The sequence below is a fragment of the Coptis chinensis genome, unplaced genomic scaffold (genome assembly GCF_015680905.1).
Source record: "Coptis chinensis isolate HL-2020 unplaced genomic scaffold, ASM1568090v1 utg1782_pilon_pilon, whole genome shotgun sequence".
Classification (NCBI taxonomy): domain Eukaryota; kingdom Viridiplantae; phylum Streptophyta; class Magnoliopsida; order Ranunculales; family Ranunculaceae; genus Coptis; species Coptis chinensis.
Genome location: NW_028238116.1, coordinates 148,480 through 165,402, shown reverse-complemented (window position 1 = coordinate 165,402; position 16,923 = coordinate 148,480). Strand labels below are relative to the sequence as shown.

At 40.3% G+C, this 16,923-nt stretch overlaps 2 protein-coding genes across 2 annotated transcripts; one reads left to right on the top strand and one right to left on the bottom strand.

The window, feature by feature from the left end:
- Positions 1–756: 756 nt before the first annotated feature.
- LOC147473788 (uncharacterized) lies at positions 757–2,063 on the bottom strand. Its single transcript, XM_086587051.1, has one exon. The coding sequence runs from the start codon at positions 1,944–1,946 to the stop codon at positions 1,041–1,043; it is 906 nt and encodes a 301-aa protein (XP_086443177.1). The 5' UTR covers positions 1,947–2,063; the 3' UTR covers positions 757–1,040.
- Positions 2,064–3,855: 1,792 nt separating this feature from the next.
- LOC147473787 (dolichyl-diphosphooligosaccharide--protein glycosyltransferase subunit DAD1) lies at positions 3,856–14,218 on the top strand. The gene is made up of 5 exons (XM_086587044.1): positions 3,856–4,012; positions 4,102–4,149; positions 13,538–13,625; positions 13,763–13,806; positions 13,903–14,218. The coding sequence occupies exons 1-5, from the start codon at positions 3,911–3,913 to the stop codon at positions 13,984–13,986; spliced, it is 366 nt and encodes a 121-aa protein (XP_086443170.1). The 5' UTR covers positions 3,856–3,910; the 3' UTR covers positions 13,987–14,218.
- The last annotated feature ends 2,705 nt before the right edge of the window (positions 14,219–16,923 follow it).

The window sequence follows — 16,923 nt, the reverse complement described above, 5'->3', positions numbered from 1 at the left end:
ATACCCAAATTTTAATGTGAAGAGGCTGCGAAAACCAAATCCATTTGTAAAAATAGATTTGTGCATTTGGGTGTCATGAGTCATGAGTGCATGCATACTTTTGGAATTTGGATAGAGCAAGAATCAATCTAACATGTTACGTGGTTATGAGTCAGCACCATTGCTGACTATTGGTGTCCATTAAGCTTTTTAGGTGGCTTTCTTTCTTTATAGCTGATGAGTGGAAAAATATAAAGAGAAAGCACATTCCACGACCAAATCCTGTTAGCAAAGGTGTTTACTTAGCCATGATATTTGCGGTTGTCAGTCATAAGACTGAATCCATGAAAATTCCTATTAGAATTAAGTCATAACCGAAAAATGAAAATTCCTTAAGCTATGAAACTCTAGACTGCTAGCATACTAACTGTTTCTCACCCGCATCTATGGACTTGTGGCAGATTGTATAACCGACTCATTAGATGTCTATATATGAACTGATGTACGTGTAAGCATTCAGGTTTGGACTATACTTTTCATTTTGAGTTTCTATTGCATTTCTTAGATTTAATATATAAGTCATCTACGCCCAATACACTCTTCACCGCATCCTATCTCGCCATAAGTTCCTCTTCAGTGAATGTTTTGGGTTTATGAAGTTCAATATGATGATCCTTTACTTTACACCTCAAAAACTTGCATGGTATCATAAAATTGTACAGAGAGTTCCTAATTTCGTAAAACTTATATTCGAACTGGAACAGAAAAAGAAGTGAATCTGCAAGTCAGTCAATTTCATCTAACAGAGTGATATATTGCAACATGCTGAGAAACTCTGGACAACTATAGACAAAGGAATCACATTGTATATTTTACACCAAATTGTTAAGGACCTAATGTAAAATCTTTCGACTCTACGTCCATAACCAACAAGAGACAACATATATTAAACACTCCAAACCAACAAGAGACAACAGATATTCAGCACTCCATAGGCAAGGATGCGACTAAAGACTTCCCTCGGCAACTAAACTTTTGGAACTAAATGACGAGATACTTCATCAACAAAGTCGAGGTGTCGGCTCAATCCAAATTGGGCGAGGCAGGATCATGCCGGACTCCACTGGGCAGTATGGTTCATAGGTCCCGTCTTCCAAGTTGAAAACACCAATGTCATGAGGACCAACTCCATGTTCTTCCATACCTAAATAGCCTTCATGGTAATCATCGGTGACATAAATGCAATCCGGCTTGCATCCTGGGAAGTCTGAAGCTGATACAGAGAAAGAAGAATTATCCCCAAGGAAAATTGCACGACCACAAAGGGTTTTAAGCTCAACCCACTTAAGCTCAACAGGGTCCAACTTGTAGACGAGGAATCCACGAGTAACATAGCTATATTGACCGTTATCAATTTCATCAACATTTTCATTGACATGACCCTTGTTATCATCACCATTGTCATCAGCGTTATCACCATACTCATCAGCATCACCACCATCATCATCAGAATAACCATCACCATCATCATAGTCACTATCATCATCGTCGTCATAATCATAATCATCACCACGATCACCATCATTGTCATCGTAATCATCACCACGATGATCATCATCATCGGTATCATAACTAACACCATTACCACCATCACGTGAAACCAACCTATCCCTTATAATCAGTAACAAGTCCCCAGATGATTCGACAAGGTACAAGCCATCAGCACCATCGACGGTGATGTCAACACCATCGCCATCAAAAGGGGGAGGTGCGACCCTTGAAAGGTTGGGACCATTGGGATGACTTACATCACAAGAAAAGACGTTTGCAAGGCAATCAACAAAGTAAAACTGATTTCCAAACCAAATAACATCTTCAATGCAAGTGTAATCCAAGTCTAATTTGGTCCAAACTCTGTCACCCATCTTACAGAAGGCTATCCTCCTCATGTCGCAATAAATTGCCATGACAAAAATATTAGAATTTGAGATTGGGTTCGCTGAAGATATTGCCTTCTTGACATTGACACATTGGGGTTGTTCAAGCAAATAAGGAATATCCAGTGTAGTTAAAGAAGGCAGATGAATCTCATTATTCAATAATAAGAAAGGATTCAGTAAACTAACATCATAGTTTTCGTAACATGTCACCAACCAGCCATGGCTAGAAGTAATTATGAATCTATTTTTAGGGACTGGTAATTCCGAATGGTATTGTCTCTTCCCCAAGACGCTGTACAAACTTAAGTGTTGGTCCATCACTGTTAGCTTGGCTAGGAAGCATAAGCAGAGGAACTTGATGGTGTAATCGAACTTCAAATTCAGTTACAGAATTATGCCATTGCTTACAAACAGCACCAAAATAGATTACATGCTTGATGTCGATTAACTTATCTGCAACCAAATGTAGAATATGGTCCGGAAGCTCGGACCAGTCAACCTGTCTTCTTCTACCGGAAGATGGAGGGGGAGGGAGATGATCCAAACATGGAGGACGCGTCATTTGTATAAAGTATTCTGCGATTTGAGGCTGGAGATTATCAGACTCTTACTCTGATCTTAGAAAACACCACAATGATTCTGAATCCTATTTTTATACCCGTAAGCGAAGTGCTCTACAAACTCCAGTAAGTTACTACCTATCTAAGTCAGCCTCCATAGTTCACAAGAAAAAGAACAAAAGACAGGCAATGAGTTGGGACTGATATAAATAGGCAGATTATTTTCTACTACAACTTCCTTTAGGAAATCACTTTCCTAAAAGAATTCGGACAATAAATTAGAAGGTGAGTTTGCATGCTACGTACAGTGAGTAGAATGCTGATTTGGAATTAGAAAACTAGTACAAAAATGAATAGAATTCTTCTTGTACCTGAACAAGGCTTCGTTGGAAATTTTCTTGATCTAACACGTTTCTCTCAAACGGACTGCGAAATGATTTATCGGTTACCCACACCTAAACGGGTTTGGGTCGGTTTAACCCAACCAAGCTTCAATTTTAACTTTGGTTTAGGCCCCCCAAGATCAAAAGTGGGGAATGCCTGATAAATTAGAGAGAGATAGATTTGAGAGAATATTTACTTGATTGATTTTTATTATTTATACAGTTGTTTATATGGAGTTTACAAGTTCCTAATCCGTACTGGGGCTAGAAATGGTACGGATGCGACCCGAATCCGACTATATCCGAATCCATTTTAACGGATATGGTTTCTATATTTGTGACTAGAATCCGACCTGAATATCCGAAAACCCGAATCATTTTAACAAGATTTATATTTTGATGCCTAAAAATTAATTTATATCTTACATTTATATATAAAAATCATTAAAATAGTGTATTTTTTGGTGTTTTTTTAATGGATATGGATATCCGAAATCCGACCCGAATCCGGATGGATCCAAATATGGTAAAGAGTTTTGAGTGAAAATTCGACCCAAACCCGCTCCATTTCCAGCCCTATTCGTACACATTGTTGCTATCTACGTTAATAGAAATCCTAAAACAAATAGAAAAAAAACTGTACAAGCTGTGAGAGTTGTTTACTGGAATAGAAGGCGCAGGCACACTCTAATTGTACTAAAGTAGAGGGCGTGCACACTCTGACTTCCAATACTTCCCCTCAAGTTGGAGAGTGAATGTCAAAAACTCCCAATTTACAAATTAATCTCATAAAGGTGTCATTGCCGAGAGGTTTAGTGAAGGTGTCCTAAAAGAATTCGGACAATAAATTAGAAGGTGAGTTTGCATGCTGAATACTAGAATGCTGATCTGCTTGAATATAAGAAACTGACTTTGGGCTTTTTTCACTGGACGTGAGGACGAAACTAATATTGGGCTTTGTCCTTTTCAGGCCCAACTATCTGTTACCTTAAGTTGGTTCTGATTCACATACTCGTACCACAAAAAACAGCGAGAGAGAAGAAGGAAAATGGCAAGGTCGTCGACGTCGTCAACAACAACAACAAAAGATGCACAAGCTCTTTTCCAATCCCTCCGATCTGCTTACGTGGCTACACCCACCAATCTGAAGGTCGTCCTTATATTCTTACTAACATTACAATATCTTGTGAAATGTCAGAACCCAAATTTTAATACCAAAAATATTAATTTTCCTTGCAGATCATTGATCTTTATGTCATGTTCGCTATTTTCACTGCTGTCATTCAGGTATAACTTCCATTTTATATGTTAGGCAGTCAGATTTTATGTGTGTTATTTTAATTGATAATAAGTGTACTAAAATTTTTATGTGCCTGGAGAATGTAAGTAAAATTTGTCCAAAAAAGAACTTAAATGGGTTAGATGGAAATAAGACACAATTTGTGAAGCCTGCCTGGTTATTTCCCCTTTCGCTCTCTCAGATGTGTTATACGTAGATTGATGAGGTGGGTTATTAAGTTGACTACTTCAAGTGGTGTGCTGGAAGGCGCTAAGACTGGACTCGTAATGATGGACAGAGGAGACCGGAGGAGTGAGCGATGGGGTGCGCCTGAGGTCACACTCTTGCCAAGCATCTTCTCCTTCGGACCCTTACTTTAGCCTTCTTCTCTTGCTCGAGCTCGGTTTGCAGTTTGGTCCTCTGGGAGATCGCATCATCCCCCCGGTTAGCCCAGGCAATAATGCGGTTTTGAATCTGCAAGAGAAGCGGGAATTAGACAGGAAAGAGAAAGATGCAGCGATAATATGCAGAGAAAACTCACCACGGAGACAGAGCTCATGGTCTCTCCAAAAAACTCGGGAGGGTTGGAAAGGAGAGCCTTATATTATAGGTCTCATCGACGTCTTTAGGCAGACCGGCGCCTACCATCACAGCTGCGGCAACTTGACCAGACCGAGTCGCCGAGTCCTCCACAGGATGAAGTGGGTAGACTGACCCGAGAATTCGTCGAGTGGTGGATTGCTTCAACCAGTGCTATCTTTTCTTTGGAGCAGAGTTCAGTTCCTCCCAGCCACTGTGACAACGATTCAGTGAACAAGTGAACCGGGTCTATGGCGCTTCATCTTCTGGCGCAGTCGCAAGAGAAAGCAGAGTCAACCGAAAGCACTGCCGAGCCCTCCTCCAAGAGACAATAGACTGACGAAGCACTTTTGGCCGAGTTTGAGCCTTTGCTACAGGAGCATCTCCTCCCCATTGTATTTATTCCTGGCCCGTGACTATTAAACAGGTACGTAGAGAACCTGGATTCCCAAGCCATGATCCCTTGGAATTCGATTGAAACTCGGAGATTCATCCGATTTGGCGAACCGACTAGCAGTACGAGACTGTCTGGCCGAGAGGTCAAGGAGAAGCTATGGTTTCCGGACACCCAAGTCCCTCTGCCTCTAACTCCGCATATACTTTACCATCTCCCAGTGGAGCCGAGCCATCTACTTCTCTAAGACCTGTTCCCAGGGATCCAGATCAATCTGCCTCAGAGTGGGAAGGAAATTACCCCGGCTATCGATCTAATGGTTTTCAATGTATCTCGTCCAACCGAGACCATCAAAAGTGGCATAAGAACCACCTGGATTCTATTCCTTTGATCCATCTACTTCGTCCGAACCAAGCAGGTAGGCTCCATCTTATTCTATTTCTCCACTGTCCAGGGCCGTACCCTGCAGAACAACGCCTTCTTTCGGTGCTAGGCGAGGTTTGGCACCCTACCATCTATTCTATCTGCATCTCAATTCATTCAATCCTCTGCTTGGCAACCTCCATACAACTCCCCTTGTTTTGTTCTAGCCGCTAACCATCTAACGATGTTCTTCCATATAATAAGATAGATGCCTTCATCCCACCCAGTAGCAGCAACATAAGCGGGTGTGAAAGCCCATCTGCGGCTGCCAATGACCCAAGAGAAGGGAACTCCCCATTTTGGAACCATTGAACGCCGTCATCAACTCCCATCCGAAGGGGCACCAGTTCCCCATTTCTTTCTTTCTCTTCTGCCCTTCGCTGGATAGAAGCTATCAAGCCCAGGATTCCAATCCAAATTATGCATTTACTGACCGCACTCTATTTTTTTATTCACTGGGATAGAGTGGAGAGTCAAGGTTCGTTGGCAAGTACTTACTTTCTATTAGTGCCACCGGAAAGGAGGAAAAGAGAGAAGATGCTTGAACAGGATTGGGAACGGAATTCTCTTCATTGGATTTCCTTTCCTTGGTAAGAAAATCAATAAGGAATCTCTTTATAATAGAACTGGGGACTAGAGGCCTCTCCGATTGAGAGGATAAAGTCTGTGATTCAAAAAGCCAAACTAGTTGTTGGGTCGGATAGGCAATCAACATGATTGGTCCCGTCCCAGTTTAAGTAGTTGGATGTGAGTGCGTCGGATAAGCGAAAGCAAGCAGTAGATCGAGAAAAGAAAGAATACGGTTTGCAACCTAGAGAATTCCAGATTGAAGATCTTTCGACCCATATCTGATCCAGTTCTACATCTTAGCTGCTCTTTGAAGCATAGGACAAGTAATGGGCCAATCTCTTCAGAAGGAGGGTCATAAGCTGTTGTTATCCCAACAATTGAAATGGGGATAACCAAAGGACTAGCCTTCACTAGCTTAGGACTGGGACTGATTCAAGAAAATCTTCCACATCGACTTTCATGCTAGATAGAGAAGAATCCGAGCGTTCCCATCAGTCCAACAATGTTCCAAAAAAAAAGTAGACTATGATATATGGGAGTGTTCTTTTTCCTCTGACGAGCAGGATGTTCTTCGATCCCTATCCTCTTAGCCGCTTAGATCAATACCTACTGCCCCCGATGTGCAATCCCCAGTTTCTAGAAATGCCTACTCTCTTTTTTTCACCCGGAGACAGAGCCTCTTCTTGAAGACCCTTCCTAAGACAAGCTTACCTAATCGATTGAAACCTGTATTTTCTAGTTGAGCTATCTCACAATCTTCCTCTTTATAGCCCATACTTTATCGCATCCCAGCTTCTCGCCATATTCGATTCTTATCTTGGGCTCTTTCTTGCTCTTTCCTAAATAGATCGAGCAGTATATCACCCATACCCTGAGGAAGGCACGGAGCACCCCAATGAGATATTGGGCTTTCCTCACTTCTTCAGTAGTGAGTGATTAGGCTTGACTTAGTTGATTCGATTCCGTTTTCTAAGAAATAGTATAGTGCTCGCTTTTCAAGAGCAACAATCCCATTTTATTCTTTCTATTTACCAAAATATGACCTCAAACTTGTGATCTCGTTAAAACACCTATTTTCATGCTTTTTAAGGGAAGTTAATTGACCCGCCTCCAACATTGAAATGGATTTCAGTAGTAAAAAACTTCGGCCTTAGAGAAGTTGTATTGACTTAAAACATTCACATTTCCTTTCTCTACTGAGCCTGCTAGCTACTTGGAGGGTGAGTACTTACTTCCTTCGGATTGCTACTAGCTACTAAAAAAATGCTTAACACTTAAAGTACTACAGTCCAGATCGATTCACTCAACAACGGGAGATGAATTAACCAACTCAGGAATAACCATTCCCTTAACTCTGCTCGTTCGTTACCGACGCCAAGGCTGGTCCCTCGCTCCAACTACTGATATGACTTTGAGAATACTGTGCAAGGCCATTCTCTCTCGCCAATTCCTCCAGTCAGGGCTAACAGGCACTACACTTACACCCGCCTTCTCAACGAGACTCCCTAGATACCTAACCCGGGAATCCAGTTCAAACCATACAGACAATAAAAAAACAGGAAAAACTGACAATAACAAGGGAAGATCCAGACACGAGACCCTAGAAGGAGACAACCACAGGAAAAAGAACTACTTAGTCCTTCTACAAAGGACAAGCACCTTACACAGGCACAAGCAAAGATAACCTAAGCCAGGAGCACTTACTCAAGACAGTTAATAAAACTTTCTGACAGCTTCATTCCCTATCTTTAATCCAGCAATTCACTAAACATTACAGATAGAGATATAGAAAGTGTCAAGTCAAGCATCAAACTAACAGGGGGAAATTTCCTTAGGACAATCCAACAAAACCAGTTACATTGACATTCTCTTTCCTTAAATTGCATTTTACACCTTCTAACAGACACGAAACAGATGAAAATTCGTTTTTATTAGAAGTTGGACCAATAATACATATTTAGGGCAGAGCAGAACCTCAGGCCCTACTACCAAAGGACAATATCCGCCGAGCCTTGATACAATCAAACGAGGATTCATACAGCATTCCTAATGAAAAGAAAAGAGACTATGAAATCCGGGATTCCGAAAGTTAAGGACGAGCGAAGGAAGACATATATACCCCTTAACGGAATGCAAGCCATAGCCTCTCCAGACAATCACTTACCTTACGAAGCTACAAACGAACAAGAGGAGGCCAAATCACGAAAGGTGCAATGGCTACAACGGGGAAGGAGTGCTTCCTCCCAGCAAACACTGTTCCCTCCAAAGGCTTTCTCAGCCGACGATGGAAGCAAAAGATGACTCGACCAAAGCTGTTCCCAAAGTTATTAGGGAGAAGTTCCCTTAACTGAATGAAAGTCACAGCTCAGTCGAACTTCCTAATCCAATCCACATGAACCTTAACAACTTAACCACTAATGATTGAAAAATTGCTAAACCAAGACTCCTTAGCGAACAAGAATTTCCTTATTTGATGCAAGATTCTATACATGTACCAGTTACGCGAACCAGCTCCATCATCCACATCTCATATGCCATTGGCGGGGGTCCCATTCGTCATGTGCCCTTTTACAGGATCCCATTCCCAGTAAGTAGACTTGAACCCATACCCTTGATTCCCGCCTTGAGCCTCAGCCCGAAGGACCAAAGGTTGCTGTTTGGTCTGGATAAGCAGGCAGGGACAGGCTCCTCGAGCAGATACCATTACAATGGAGAAGCTCATCTTCCCATTACCGGCGGAGAACTCAAGGGCTCCAAACTCCTTAGGTCTTGTTTTGTAAGCTTGAAGCTTTGAAACCTGTCGAGCTCCACTAACCTAAGCTTACCAGATCAAGTAGATCACTACGAAACCCGCACTGCATTACACACTGCTTTCCCCGAGACAGTCCCTAAGGGGGTGCTATGTTGACTGAAGCAAGCAGGGAAGACTCCCTATGACTCATTCCTGTGCTCCTTCGTCAATCTAGGTTCGGTTAGGCTCAGGGGACAAGGCTGGCCGGCAAAGCAACAGGGCCTTTGGTTGCAGAGCGCTCTAGGTGCACTTGTAGCGAAAATCTTTGTTGCTTGTGCCACTGACCGAGAATGACGTAATAGTGCGGACTAGAGTGATCTGGTTTTCGTGGCGCTCGGGCTTTGTCTACCAGAAGAACCTGTAGCTTGAGGTGGAACCCTTTTTTACAAGACTCCAGACTAGAAAACTAGCGACTCGTTTTCTTTCTTGCCCCATATCTATTGACTTAGATGGTCTTTGCATCAAGTGGGAAGCCGGTACGGCCAATCCCACAAGAGAAGCTGCTTCTTGGTGACAGGCCCCGGTAAAGAACGATTGGGCATTTGCATAGACAACCTAGGGGGGTCGGCGGGATGAACGCTTGGCTCGAGACATAATAGAAAGTATAAGTATGCAAGAACCCTATAAGGACAGCTTAAAGGATGCATATGTGCAGCTGTGAAGAAAATAAGCGAAGGACCCGTGTGGACAAAGGCTTCGATGATGACTCTCGGCCCATAGCTTCTGGTCGCAGTTGGTAAAAACCCGATCATTATGCTAGCAGAGCTCTGGGAATTCTGCGGGATAAGTAATCGGCAGCCTGGGCAGGGGTGGTTCGGTTAGAGCGGGGTAAGGGAGATCTTCTAACCAAAGATCGAGCAGCTCTTGACATTAGGCGGAATGCCAGTGTCAAGGAACTGAAGGAGTCTAGAAAGAGAAAGCGTTCAGAGAGGCCACGGCATAGTCTTCTACTCTTGGATCAGAGGAATGGGCAGAATAGAACTCCATCGATCGGGTCTCAAAAAAGATAACCACTTGGAGTAGATAGAACTGATGATTGGATTGGGAAGGTCACTGAGCCACTAGAAGAAAGATTTCGTATCAAGTACACGCTAATGGAAGCCAAGCCGACAGGCCTTCTATTGAGGGGGCGTATTCATTCTTGAAAGATGGGACTATGAGAGAGAATACAAGACAGCCCCTTGGCACATCTCGGCCAAAGCATATCATATCGTAAAACAAACAAAGATGGTTTGTGGTGTTAGGTCCGAAAGGTACCCTATATCTGAATTGAGGTGAGCCCACCTGGTTGGAAAGAAGAATGGAGAAGCTGACCTGGAATAATGCTACGCTTCATAGCCTCTTATTTCACACTTAGCTAACTGGTCATTCTCCTATCTGTCCCTGGGACCAGTTTCGTTCCTATCGGTCTTTAACCCACCCTTCCATTCATGTCTGGCTCCGTTTCATTCCTTTTCGATTTCGATTTCTCTGCATCCGTAGAGGCCAAATCATACGCTGCTAAAACTAAAGCCAAGTAGTCCTCCGCTTCAGCAATCCCCATCTGCTGCATCTAAATATGCTGTTTCATCCGCCGAGACAAAAGCATATGCCTTTTTTGTTTTTCTTAGCCTTCCCTTCCCTATGGAGTTGGTTTGTTCCAGGAAATAATCTGACTTAACTGGGCTCCCAGCTCCATAAGGACTTATTCAACCCGGCCTCCCATTCCAGACGAGAGTCAGTGCTAGGTTTAATAATTCCTCTCTTCCAGGTAGTAGCTATTAGTGAGTGATCGGCTGCTAGGACGAGAGGTCTCTCGAGCCTCCTCAGACCTCTGATCTTCCTTGCGTCTGTCTCTTCCGATTTCTTATCTGCTTTGAGCTCTGTTAGTAGCTATCTTTGACTTCCTCTCTTTGGGGATGGTTATAGAGCTTCTGGCCAATACGAAGATAGTTCCCGCACACGGACTCCCCAATTCCTTCTATTGAGAGAGAATCCTCTGGATAATGAAACCTGCAGCTATTGCCCAAGTCGGGGTTTTTTTATTTTGTTAGGATGGACATAGGTGCGCACCTTCCTTTTACTTCAAGTTGAGCAAAGGGTTCGCCCTCCGATCTCTTAATAATAGTTGCTCGGCTACGAGGTACTCGTACTGAACTCGAGCCCACTCACGAAGTCCAGTTTTTATGTCCGCAAGCACTCCCCTTTTCTTTTACACGTGTGCTGCTTTTCCAGTTCTACCAGCTCTGCTGGCTGCTTTCTCATTCGTGCCAGAAGGGGATCCTAAAAACCTCGCTCTTGAATTGAGTTTGCTTTGCCTTTTGTCGAAAGTGAGGGTTGCCCCTTTCTCTTAGTTCTCGGTTGGACCGCCTTTCGCGTCCACGAATGCCTAAGTGGTTAGGCCGAATAGCTGGCCAAAGGGTTTTTGTAATATAAGGTACTGACGGCTGGACCTACTGATCACCTACTGATCTCTGTAGTAGCGCCTCATTCCATTTTTGGCATAAGCACCTTCTCCAACCGGTGAATGTGGTTTTGTTTAGTGGCATAGTTCGAACTCTATCTTCTATTCCCGTTAGGATACGTGCACATCCAGCTAATAGAAAGGGCATACGCTCACGCCACTTCACGCCACGCAGCCTTCTTTATCAATAGTAGTGCCTGCCTGGTCCCTTGTCCTTGCTCAAGGACAAAAACTAACTATGGGGCGATACTCAGAGCTCGGACTTCAGCCTTAATTAAGTCCTACCTCCACTCTAAGAACTACCTAGCTCATATTTTGAAAGGGCTGCCCTTACCTTAGCCCATGCCTTCCTTTATGCGGCAGGAAGAGAGGACTTGGTCTCCCCTCCTTATTCAACTACTAGCACAGGAAGGGACTAGCCCTATAGGAGAAGACAGAGAAGATGCAAATGCAGAAATTTAGCGCCTGCTAACTAGGATAAAGAATAGAAGGAAAATCGCGGATATCTCGCCTTCATCTTCAATCATAGGTAGGATAGTCTCAGACAAGAAAAAAAGAAGGCTATAAGGCTAGCTCGATCTAATTAGTTATCAGGCATTCAAGCTTTATATATCCGAGCAGACAATATATTTATTACAATCGTCTTCTATTATCTAAATAAAAAAAGGCAACTGAGAATCCTCAAAAAGAAGAAGCAGGTACCTCTAGCAGGGATACCTTCGCTCATACATAAGGAGGGTCCTAGAGGAAAGAGAGATTATATACTGCATCTCTCCCGAACTGATCGATATAATCCATTCTAATATAATAGAGCCTAGCGTGCTCTAAACCTACCAAACCAATGTGCTTAAGAAAGACGACAGGCTACTTGAAGAAAGCAGACTAAAGACTCATAAGGACAGGGCGCATAAGAAAGAGAACAAGTAATAGGAAAGGGGAACTCATCTCTAGAGGAAGGGATTCTACTTCCTTTCACTCCTCCGCTCTTCATTCACTCCTACTCTCTACAAGAGATTCTACGGAGCTAGCCATGCCAAGAAGAAGGCTAAGAGCAGACAGAGGCAGGCAGCTGCTATGCATAATAGCAGAATAGATTGCAGCTCTTGCTCTCTCTTCTTGTCTAGAAGCACTTTTCAATTAGGAGCTCTACATGACTCAGGGTTGCTACATCTAGCTATCTGAAGCGAACTTGTCCTTACACCACTAGAATAGATAAAGGCTGTCAGGTGTTGTTAAGGTTTATTCTAGTTATTTTATACATTTACATTATTCTTGTGTAAAGATGAAATTAGTGGAAGCAGTGATGTCCTCTAGTCTTGTATAAAGCTGATGGATAAGTGATTAAAGGGGATTCCTATGTCAAATGCAGCATACATAACAATTCACTTTCTTTTTTTAGAGGTATTTTTATGATACAATGAGGGGCTGGGGGCCTAGATTGTTTTGACTTTTGAATCATAAATTCCAGAGATTTGGTTGAGCTCAATTCAATTGTACGACTTCACTCTTAGACTGTTATATCTAGTGCCTATCTGTAACAAATCTGATAGTTAAATGGTTATACGTAAGGAAATAGAGTACTGAATGTTAGTGAGGAGGAAATAACAAGAAACGAGTGGAACTTTGCATGTTCGTGTTGTTGTTTGTTTTGTTTTCTGTTTTGATTGTCTTTATATTAAAGTGTTAAAAAGTTTAAATACATGAAGTTGGTTTTCCTGGAAAGCAATAACCGATTTTCTTTTAATAGACACACTGATTTTTGTGCATTGTACATTTGCTCATATGCAATCTGTTTTTATCTATCAAAGGAAAAACTTAAAAAGGAAAAAAGGAAACAGTGTGCACGATATAGGTGAATCCCAGAGGGTGATTACATGTGTTGGCATATCATTTCACAATGTCTTGACAGGTGGCATGACCAATATTTGATCACAGTTGTAAACCTTTTTCATAACGTCATTGTATCAAGACCTGCACAAATATGAGTAGATCAATTGTCCAAATGGTCGATCAGTATTAGTTTAATATAAATATTACTAATAAAGTAATAAATATGTTACTACTTTCATATATCTCACTTCCTGAGAAATGGTTAAATGATAACAAAGGTTTTTTTATTTGGTTCGAGTTGGCCATCCTATTAATTATTATTTGCAATTTGTAACACGTTTTTACATTCATTTTACTGCCGAGCAGGTTGTTTACATGGCAATTGTTGGATCTTTTCCATTCAACTCTTTTCTCTCTGGTGTATTATCGTGCGTAGGGACTGCAGTTCTTGCCGGTAAGGAAGTGCTTCTTAAATTATTTATTTTGAAAAAGGCATTTATTGGGGGATAAACAATTTTCTGTTGTATGGTAGAAAATATGCTTATATGATTTCAAAAAGACTGATGTTGTTTTTTTTTTTCTACGCTGAAGTTTGTCTTCGCATCCAAGTAAACAAAGAGAACAAAGAATTCAAGGTATATCTCTCCCCCTGTCCCCTCTAGTGTGCATGTGTTTTGGTTGTTGCTGCTTCTAGGGTTGTTGATAACTGAGTTATGTACTGTCAATTGCAGGATTTACCACCAGAACGTGCTTTTGCAGATTTTGTACTATGCAATCTGGTGCTTCATTTGGTGATTATGAATTTCCTTGGATAGTTGGCCGGAGAAGAGAGTTATGTCTGTGTTTGATAAGACCTGTTACTGGAACCAGCAGGAACTCTTTGTTATTTATTCGAAATTGTAATAGAAGAGTTTTGTTTCTTGGTTTTTTAGTTAATTGTTTTGTTGCATCGTTATTAAATACATCAACATATCTTTGAGTAATGAGAGGATAAGATGTGAAACCGTTTGTTTTGCCTTAATTCAGAAGATTCTGCATTTTGTGAAATCTGGTGCAGGATATGGTTTTACGTTACCATAGCAAGAGCTAACATCTAGAACCTATATAATCTTATTGCCTTGGAACACTTCGCCTCTAGCGCTTATGATTGTCATGTTTAACTGTGCCAGGGCCTTCATATCATTGAAAAGACGCCACGTTGGATGAAGTATGTATTGGGCAGGCTTGAAAATTGAAACCCCGGCTAGTGTTGTAGACTTGTAGCTAGAAATCAACAACTTATCAATGAAGTGGGGTTTACTTTTTCCTCAACGTTGAACTTCTTGTACCCCTAACCAAACTTGAACAGGAAATTCCAATTATTTGATGAAACTATTACCGTTGTTCGAGTGATAAAATTTTGATCTTTCAACTCTTAAATTTCTTACAAAGGGATTCAAGGAACCATTGTTCTAAAATATCGATATACCCAATATACCAAAGAATTGTGTCAATTCACCAGATATTTCATGGAATTGTGTACCATAGATTTCATGGGCATTTCAACAATCCGACGAGCCACATCATCTTTTGTCGCGCCATTTTTCTTAACAATTTTGACACAAACACACGAGCCCATTTTTGCTGCAATTTTCGTATGGCTAGTTTGCTTCTGGCCAAATAAAACACTGCCATCTGGATGAGAAAACAGAACCAAGAGTTTTACACTTTTACTCCGTTTTTTGGCCCACCATAAATCAATTGTTTTGACTTTTGGTAATTCCCATGGAAGAAAACAAAATGTGCTCTTGGGCAACTCTCACGCCCCAAATTTGACCCAAACTGTTAGGACTAAACATTTGAGAATTGCTCCACATTATGACTAAACATTTTTTCAATCATTTTTTTTAATAAAACCACAAGTTCACTAATTAAGAGGAATGGGGAATAGAAATTTCCAAAACCAAAACTTAAAATTTTTAGTAATACATTTTTTTTTAAGACCATTCAATTTTGATTTGTATTCTCGACATAAATTCACTAATTAAAATTTAAACATACAGTTTAGATGTATGTGATGGATAGCAATATTTCGCCACAAAGAGTTGTCTTTTTATAAAAAAAAATAAAATAAAAATCCACGCACTAATGACAATATACTCAATTTTCACCGTTTTGTTTCATTTTATCTCTCGCAATAGTATTACCAAAATCCATCAATTATAAATGGTATTGTGGGTGTCCATGGATTGGTTTGGGTCGGATTTTGGAAAATCTGAACCCGAACCAATAAGAAAATTGGAAACCCAAAACCGAACCGAACCAATAAAATATATTACAAATCGAAACCGAACCGACCCGAATCGAAAACTATAAAATCAATTAAATCCAAAATTAAATCGATTAATTTTAGCCACACAATTGATAAATTTACACAAAATTAATCATAAATATTACTAAAACGTCATCTTATCGGTCCGGTGGATGGCAACCCCGAAACCAAACCAATATCTTATCGGGTCGGTTCAGTAGAGGGCAAACCAAATTACCAAAATCCAAACTGTTTTTTATCGATTTGGTTCGGATCGGTTATCGGGTTATTGAAACCCATTTGACAGCCCTAAGTGATACTACAAAAAAACATTAATAATAATTAAGTATCGGAAATTGAAAATGGAGGCATATAACTAGTCTCAAACTTTAACTCTCAACCAGGGTTGGTCACTTGGATTAGAATCTTTGGGCTTGGTTTGACTAATTTAACATTTTTTTTTGTTGCATTTTTTTTTGCTTTAATTAATATTATATTGATATATAATCAAATTACAACGACAAACGCACTACAAAGTACATTGCGAGTTCCTTTATTTGCAATTGCAAATCCTACCCTGAAAAACAAACTCATTTGCGAGTGTCCCTTTATTTTAGTTTTTTTTTTTAAATAAAAAGTAATATCCAACAAGTATCAATATTATACCGTGTTCGACACAAATATGGTGGCCAATGAGAATTAGGTGTTGTAGTTTTAAAAAAAAATATCAAATTTGATATGCAATTGTTCATATCAAACTAAAATGAAAAAAAGATGGTAAAATTGATTATACAATTTACAATTTACAATTTACAATTTTATAAAATTGTAAATAAAATTGACATGTTTACAATTTTATAAAATTGATTATATTATTTGGTTATGCAAATCATGATAAATTATGTCATATAAAATTTTAATTTCATTTTTTTTTAATTACTGCACACCTCATCTTTAATATATAGAAAAACGAGGGGTCGAGTGAATAGTAAATGTGTAGATGTAGGAGAATTTTAGTCATTTCACATTTTTTAATTATTTTTTAAACTTTTGAGAGATAAAATAATAATTTAACATTTATAAGCTTAAAAAAAAAATCTATAAATCCCACGTGGGTACCACGTGCACGGTAGCTAGTTTCAATAAGGCGCGCACTAAACAGTTTAATCACTTAAAAAAAAAAAAAAAAAAAAACTAAGTCTTTCTCTATCCAGCTTCAATTTTTGTTTTGTCTTTTGCTAATTTTGTGTTTTTGTGTAGTTTATTTTTGTTTTGTTTTAGTTTTGTTTTAGTTTTGGCCTTTACTAGGCTAGCATAGCATAGGGCAGCAGCAGTGCAGTACTAAGAATAGAAAAATATTGACTTTTCGGTTGAGAAACGGGATGAATTTTGGATCTGTTATTTATTGACACGTGGAGTTTTTCTACTGGGCCGGAAGCAAACTCAGCATAGAAAAAATTGC

Excerpts from the sequence above, each read along its gene's own strand:
- LOC147473788 (XM_086587051.1), bottom strand. The coding sequence starts at position 1,946 with ATGGCAATTTATTGCGACATGAGGAGGATAGCCTTCTGTAAGATGGGT.
- LOC147473787 (XM_086587044.1), top strand. The coding sequence starts at position 3,911 with ATGGCAAGGTCGTCGACGTCGTCAACAACAACAACAAAAGATGCACAA. Across the intron at positions 4,013-4,101 it reads CTACACCCACCAATCTGAAG|ATCATTGATCTTTATGTCAT; the intron begins GTCGTCCTTATA and ends TTTTCCTTGCAG. Across the intron at positions 4,150-13,537 it reads TTTTCACTGCTGTCATTCAG|GTTGTTTACATGGCAATTGT; the intron begins GTATAACTTCCA and ends ACTGCCGAGCAG.